Source organism: Paralichthys olivaceus, chromosome 12 (genome assembly GCF_024713975.1).
Source record: "Paralichthys olivaceus isolate ysfri-2021 chromosome 12, ASM2471397v2, whole genome shotgun sequence".
Taxonomy (NCBI): Eukaryota; Metazoa; Chordata; class Actinopteri; order Pleuronectiformes; family Paralichthyidae; genus Paralichthys; species Paralichthys olivaceus.
This window is the reverse complement of record NC_091104.1, coordinates 22,895,001-22,903,058: the sequence shown is the minus strand read 5'-3', so window position 1 is coordinate 22,903,058 and position 8,058 is coordinate 22,895,001. Positions and strand designations below refer to the sequence as shown.

General features: G+C 39.1%; 1 protein-coding gene across 1 annotated transcript; it reads left to right on the top strand.

Moving 5' to 3' along the window:
- The first annotated feature begins 1,297 nt into the window (after nt 1-1,297).
- On the top strand, nt 1,298-7,243 carry LOC109628008 (cilia- and flagella-associated protein 99-like). Its single transcript, XM_069536108.1, has 11 exons — nt 1,298-1,639; nt 1,817-1,941; nt 3,525-3,669; nt 3,753-3,847; nt 3,925-4,031; nt 4,114-4,291; nt 4,444-4,524; nt 4,906-4,974; nt 5,128-5,214; nt 5,324-5,412; nt 6,615-7,243. Exons 1-11 carry the CDS (start codon nt 1,402-1,404, stop codon nt 6,757-6,759), a joined length of 1,359 nt encoding a protein of 452 aa, XP_069392209.1. The 5' UTR covers nt 1,298-1,401; the 3' UTR covers nt 6,760-7,243.
- Nucleotides 7,244-8,058: the final 815 nt, after the last annotated feature.

The window sequence follows — 8,058 nt, the reverse complement described above, 5'->3', positions numbered from 1 at the left end:
CTGTACTGTAATGCAAAAGTGTGTAGACAGACATAGGTCAGGAACACAATAATGTGGCTTTGTTTATGTGGAGCTAAAAGGAGATGAGCTCTGAAACATGAAGCAGGGAGCTGGCTTGCGGACGTTCAGGGGTTTTTAGCTCAAAGTTGTCTGTTGAGAACCCAAATTTGAGGATTGTATTGTATATTTTGTGTCGAGTCCTCTACACCACTCCTCAGCCATTTAGCCTGAGGTAGAAAGATCGAAAACCCTAAACCATCATCCGTGATTCCTCAAAGATTTCACCCCAATTCTGGTTTCCCCTTTAGGGCAAACACTGCTACCGCAGATCAAAATGTTTCCCATGAATCATCAACTGAAAAACATCAGACCACAGATAGGTGCAGTGTGTTTGTGTGTGTGTTCAGTTATTCTACCCCTTGCTTCCTATTGTCCTGGTCTCTGCCTCATTGCCTTCACAACTGCTATTGATTTATGGCTACAAATTGTTTCCTTCAGCCTGAATGGATACTTAAACTGCATCCCTGTGTGTGTGTGTGTGTGTGTGTGTGTGTGTGTGTGTGTGTGTGTGTAACCATGACAGGTAGGAGTAAATCAACAGCTTGTACATCCAACAGTTAGATAAAACATTGAGACATATTAGAGAACATTAACACAATTTATTCTATACAAATATATGTGGGGTTTATGGTGTTTGGAAATTTACAAATATATTGGTTTTATACTAATTTTGTGTTGCTTCAGTTGTGTTCAATTTCAATTCAATGTGAAGGGTGTATATTTTCAGTATATTGGAGACTCTAAATTTAATATAGGTTTGTGTCTATATGTCAGTCCTGGTGATCTGTCCAAGGTGTACCCCACCTCCCGCCCAATGTAAGCTGACACCCCCTAGTATACTATCAACACAACCTGTCACAACAAATGTTTTGTATAAAATAGACAATATTTATGCAGTCTTTTTTTTTTTTTTACTTTTGGAGAGTATTTAGTACATATACTGTGTATATGTTAATTCCATGTGAGTTGAGCATCATTCCAGACATCAAAAAACCTTTTTTCTTCTTTGTTCAATTTATTGGCGGGTGGAAACCAACATCAAGGTGCATTACCGCCATCTATTGTGTTGGTGCACTGTTCCTGGAGGTACTTTTACTTACTCTATCCTTTGTCCATACATTTCCATCATCATGGGTAAAATGTCCTTTGATCATCATGGGTAAAATGTCTTTTGATCATGAGTAAAATGTCTTTTGGAGATGCTTTTTTACTCTGGAGGTTAGGGTCGATAAACCCATCAAAGAAGAAGTTTCTGTACTTAAAGCTTGTTTCAAATGGGATACACAACTGTACCAGCTGCAAATAAAACGAACAAAGAAGAATACTGATATTGATATTTTTATGGACCAACTTGAAGCCACAAAGTCCCAGGAATTCTGTCAAACAGAACGCAAACCTCAACCTCTGCCAACGCCTGAGATCATCCCAGAGAAGGAAAAATGCAAACCGGTCAGCGTCATAAAGAAAGACGCTGAACACAAGAGAGTTTTGGCTCTGCAGAAGAAAAAACAAGAAAGAAAAAAAAAGGAAGAGCCGCAGAGAGTCAACCAAATCAAGAGCAGCAAGGCCAAAACTGCTGGTATTGGTTCTAGCTGAAAACAAGCTGCTCTTTTTTCTCTGAAAACTCTTCATGAATCTATAATATTTTAGAACAAATACATATTTTTCCACTTTTCTATTGGTGATAACTTTATTTTTGTGGCATTTTCTGGCAGTACATCTCACCACAGTTATCACTCTCCATCCATTTCTGCAGGTCCTTGTAAAATGGGATCAAACTATGGATCTCTTGTCAAGGAGGCGATCGTGTTGCTGGACAAGTTCAGTGATGGCAAACAGAGTTTAGATCACTTCATAGAAGATGCTGCAAAAGATCTGCAGGTAGGTGAAGTCAGATCTGTGTTTTATCTTTTCATGTAACACCAATTTAAATTTGATTTTTTTCACCTTTATACTGTAAGGTTTTTGTTTGTTTTATCTATAGCTTTTTTGAGGGGTGGGTTGTTCTTGTTTATTTTATTCATAACTTTTCCAGAAAAAAAGACAGAAGATTGAAGCAGTTATCAAACAAGAAAATGTTTTTATTTAAAGTTTCTTACTATTGTGACCAGCCTAGATTGTCTTTTTCTGAAGATTGTTCTAATAGACACGTGATAAGCAATGAAAGAATTCTGACCTATGGAGTTTGTTGCAGAAACAAAACATGGGAGCCTAGGTTTCTTTAGATTGTTTGCATTTGATACAGAGTGGAGATGAGGGTGGGTAAACTGAGTGTCATTTAACACGTGGATGATGGAGTCTATGTAAGACCTTATATTGAATTAACCAATGGTTGAGGTCAATTGAGCAAGAGTGTGTACTAAGAAGACATTTAGCCCATTAACACTTTGAGATTTCTACTCCCATGTCACTTTCCCGGGATGTCCTCAGATGATGCATAGGTGGAGCAGTGCTGTACACAATTACAAACTAAGAGACCAGTTTTTTGGTTTAACCAGTTTAACAGGTTCAGCTGTCAGTATGGACTGAAGCTCATCAGGAGAATTATAAGTTTCAAAGTTTGAAATACTTCCTTTGACATAGTTCCTGATTTGCAGATACCCAAAAAAAATCTGATGACTGCAGTATAAATTTGACTCTAAGCGGATTAAATGAGGAGAATCCATTATTAGTACACAAGTCACTGATGGTAGCAAGACCTTTCCTCCTCCAGATATATATAACAGTATCTTTGTGAAGGGAGAAATACATGATTATAACAAACGGGTGATAAAGTAGAAGTGTTTGATAAATTGAACACTTTTTTTTATTTGATGCTGTACTTTTAACAAGTTTTTGATTATTAAACCAATCCATTTAAATGACCTGAGAGGTTTTTGGAGCAGCGCTGGAAGGGAACGTAATGTTATGCTCTATAGCCAACAATGATGGGGTTGTGTCTTAAAACTCTTCAGGATATGCATCCTGTCGGTAAATAAGGGATCAGGCATTGGCTGTCTTTAGATTTACAAAGATATTTCTACCTATAAGTGTTTTGGGTATGTTTTGAAGTAAATATAGGAACCTTGACAGTTCACCATTTTCACAGAATTAATATGGCCAATAATTGACAGATGAAGTCTTTGTTTTTCATAACTCTATAGTTCAATTTATAAAGAAGTTCTCATTGCTTAGGAACATGAACCCCATGTCACTAGGTATTGTACATGTTCAGTAATCTTAAACAGAAGATTGCAGAGAAACTCTGGATCTAGGTCCTGAATGAGAGGCATACATTCACTCTTCTGCCAATTTATAGTACACCCCGATAGTTTCCCAAACTGTGTAATAAGGTCTAACAGTGGTGGGACAGATTCCTCAGACCGTGAGAGAAATAAAACTATGTCAGCATCTTCAGCAAATTCGTTAGAAATCCATTCTCCAAACACCTAATTATTCTGATATGAATTTCTTTTTTTTTGCAGGACAGGGATGCTCAGCATAAGAAGTTCTTACTTGATGTTGTCTCTGGATGCACTGAGCACAGAAATTTACTGGATGAAGTTGTCGATGAATTCTACGACCAGAATGGGGAAACGTTATCCAGCAGTGACCGGTGCCAGTTTGTCAGTAAGTTAATGAAATAAACAGCCATTAATTTTTGTTTTACTCTTGATAAAAGAACATGTTTATAACACTCTGTTGCTCCTCAGTTACATTTTACCTCGCTATATTCGTCCTCGATGACATGGGGCTTCAGTTTTTTAGCAACATTGTCAAATCTCTGGACATCAAGAAGATGCACACAGTAAGTTTCTAAACACATCACTATCCTTGAAGTGGAAAGACACAGCAATAAAAGCTCTGTTGTGTGTTTTGTTATAGTTCCTCAACTTCTTTCTCACACACCTCACCACAAGTGCAAAGGAAGAGCGGAATTATATCTCTGATGCTGCCTGTGTGGAGGAACAGTGGATCAGTCGCCTGCTGAGGTAAAATAGTCCTGGGAAATCCTTCTCAGACTATTACATTATAAAAACAAGACATGACAGCATATGTTTGTTTGTCCTTTAGATGGCGCCCAGATATTGTATTTCTCGTGGACCAGCTTGCTTTGAAAATGTCCTGTGAGAGTCAGGTAAAGAAAGCGCCGATCAAAACCACAAAGCCCCAGGAGTTCCGTCTCACCAAACCCAAACCACGACCTCCGCCGATGGCAAAGCTCATCCCACAGCAGATAAAATGCAAACCGGTCAGCCTCATTCAGTTATACACTGTATTTAATTCCAATATTGCTAATCAGTTAGTTTACATATGTACCCACTGCTGTTTTAGCCTGTAGATATTAAGCTGTAGATTCTGTAGGGGCTGATTCACTGAACTCATGAGGCTTTTGTTTTATAGGTACCAATCACCACACACAGAACTCCAAAGGAGCTGAAGATCATACAGCAGATAAAACAGGAGAACAATCAGAAGACTAAGGTACAGCGTCTGATTTTACCATTATCTCCAAAAAATACTCTTTTAAAAGGCAAAAGATGGTCTGTTTAACAAATATATTATAATACAGGAAATTTAAACAGAGGGGGTAGGAGTAAATCAACAGCTCGTACATCCAACAGTTAGAAAAAACACAGAGAAACATTTGAAAACATTAATACATATATTTCATTCCAATGAATGTGGGGTTTATGGTGTTTGGACAATTTCTAAATATACAAATTTCCCGGTTTTACACAAATACACTAATGTTTCTTCTGTTGTGTCAGCTGACACCCCCAAAACCCTGAAATGATAAATAATCACTACTTACGTGTACCTAATTACATGCATTTGTAATGACATCCTATCTGTTTTCCACAGGAACTGCTGAATGAGGCAAACAGGAAACAGTTCAGATGCGGGAATCCACAAAAGTCTGAACGCACTAAGGTAGGGACTTTTTTCTGTGATTGATATGGTTTTTCTCATTTTACCTCGCTGGAGGCTGGATTCAACCTTGACGTTAATCACACATTCACTTTTTACTTTGTATTGAGCCATTTTCACTGATCAGCTGTTGATGAACCATTATCTGTGTTGCAGCGAGTGATGGACCAGATCAAGAAAGATTTGGATTCAAAGCTCCAGTTCAGTTCAATTCATCCCACTAAAGTTCCTCCTAGTAATAAGGTTAGATCTCATTATTTCATCTGCTTCAAATGATCAATTTTTCATTGCATATGTATATTACTATCATGTAAATTAATATCTAATGTGTTCATTTTGCTGATGTTGTCAGAACATAAATGTTCCCGTCAAGCCCAACAAAGCAGTCATGATGAGGGAGACAGCTCTGCTTCAACGTAAGAAGAAGGAGGAGCTGCAAAGGTACAGCACTGTGTTTACATGACACACGTTGACCCACTGCTCAGCATGATCAGTATCCCAAATTGGCACTGAAGGGCAAATGAAAACACCAAATGAGGAATGACAATGACTAATCACAAAACTCAACGACAAATTTGTGGAATACAGAACTAGATGCTGAATGTCCTTTGTACATTTGAAGGTTCTCTGCAATATTTAAGTTACAAATAACCAGTAGATGTTAGCAGGTGTTGGAAGCCGCCAGTGGATGTCAGGGACATAACTTCAGTTGTGCGCCTCAGCGTCATCAAGTGTTTAGGCGTTGTAATCAATGATGTAATCAATGATGTAATCAACGCTCAGTAGATCAGATGTCATTACCTCTATGCCTTTTCAAACTAGACACTGTCCCATTTTAGAACTCAGGAAAAGATGGAGAATATCCCTTTCCTGTTCAATCGCACTCAATAATGTCTACCACCAGTTGATGTTAGCAGATGTTAGTGACCACAAGCAGATGTTAGGGACATATCTTCAGTTGTATATCATAGTGTCATCAGGTGTTTCTGCGTTTTAATCAGAAGTCACCCTCTTCTAAGGCAGACCCAACACAGGCTGATCAGACCTGGGTGCTATCCCCAGCATCTTGGGGCCCAGTTGGGATCTTTGCTCCAGATCCAGAGACATTAGATGCAGTATTCTGCAGTGTGTGATGTTTCTTTTATAGGGGGGCATGTCTGTGCTGCTTCATCAACCACATCCTCACAGCGTAAAATCTAAAGTGTAGATGGCGCACAGGGTTTTAGACCAGAGTATCAAGTCTGGTCTCATGGTGGTCGTGACAATATGTGATGGAACTGTAAGCCAGTCAGTGGAGGAGGCCCTCTCTGTTCCCCTTCTTGGACAAATGTTGTCCTGAACTGCGTTTGGTTTGGACGGCAAGACATTGGTGGCAGTTCTCATTCTAGCCCATGTTATTATTTCTTCAAGTTTCCCTAGCAACTGTCTGGTGCATGGCGATGTTGTGGTCAGGGTTGTCATGACGTCCATGTATGCCCTGATTGGTGTTAATTGGAACCCCGACTTTTGTCACTCACCACCTACCACCCATTTTGAAGCTCTGAGAATCACTTTCATCATCATGATGAACTTGAGTGGGGAGAGCTATGTAGCCAGCTATGATGCCTATAGACGCTCATGTTATGTTCTTTGGCATGTTGCAGGAAAGAGATGGAGAAGGAGGCCAGCATGGACATTAGGCTGAAAGATGCTGAACACAAGAGAGTTTTGGCTCTGCAGAAGAAGTCCAAGAAAAAACAGGAAGAGCTGCGGAGACTCAACCAAATCAAGAGCCTACAGGAAGGCTAGAGTGGACCTGAACAGAGGCACCAAGGCTGCTAAAATGAAGTATAGAGATCAACAACTGCAGCGGGTCATCAAGACTGCTCAGAGGATCATCGACTCCCCACTTCCACACCTAGAGGAGATCTACTCCAGTCGTCTCCTCCGACGGGCCACAAAGATCTGGGATGACCCCACCCACCCAGGACACTCTCTATTCACCAGCCTTCCCTCTGGCAGAGTCAGAGTAATGAGAGCCCGCACCAACAGACTAAAACAGCTTCTTCCCCATGGCTGTGAAAAGACTGCTGCTCATCCCGACCCCATCACGACCCCCGCCCCACTCCTGATACTGACTCATACTCTTTTTAAACTTTCTACATTGCACTTTATTTGTACCATTTATTGCATTTTATTTTTTATGACCATTGTAGCTGCTACGATACAAGAGATGCTACCGAACAAAATTTTGTTGTACTTGTTGCAATGACAATAAAGCTTCTTAACTTCATGGTATTGTTTCAAGCTGAAAACAAGCTGCTCTTCTTCCTCTGAAAACTCTTCATGAATCTATAATATTTTAAACAAATACATATTTTTCCACTTTTCTATTGGTGATAACTTTATTTTAGTGGCATTTTCTGCCAGTGCAGATCATCTCACCACAGTTATCACTCTCCATCCATTTCTGCAGGTCTTTGTAAAATGGGATCAAACTATGTATTTCTTGTCAAGGAGGCGATTGTGTTGCTGGACAAGTTCAATGATGGCAAACAGACTTTGGATCAGTTCATAGAAGATGCTGCTAAAGATCTGCAGGTAGGTGAAGTCAGCTCTGTTCATGTAACAGCAATTTAAATTCAATTATTTTCACCTTTATACTGCAATGTTTTGTTTGTTTTATCTATAGTCTTGAGGGGTGGTTGTTCTTGTTTAATTTATTCATAACTTTTCCAGAAAAAAAGACATTGAGGCAGTTATCAAAGAAGAAAATGTTTTGCCCGCTATTTAAAGTTTATTTAGATTTACAAAGATATTTTTTACCTATAAGAGTGTTTTAGGTATGTTTTGAAGTAAATATAGGAACCTTGACAGGTCACCCATTGACAGGGGAAATGTTCGCCAATATTCATTATCACTCCTAAGTTTATCAAAACTCTATTGTTCAGTTTAAAAAGAAGGTCTCATTGCTGAGGAACAGTGGTCCCCAAGTACTGTACATGTTCAGTAATCTTAAACAGAAGATTGCAGAGAAACTCTTCCTTTAGGTAACTTCACTAACTGTATTTACTTCCAATATTGCTAATCAGTTAGTTTACATATGTA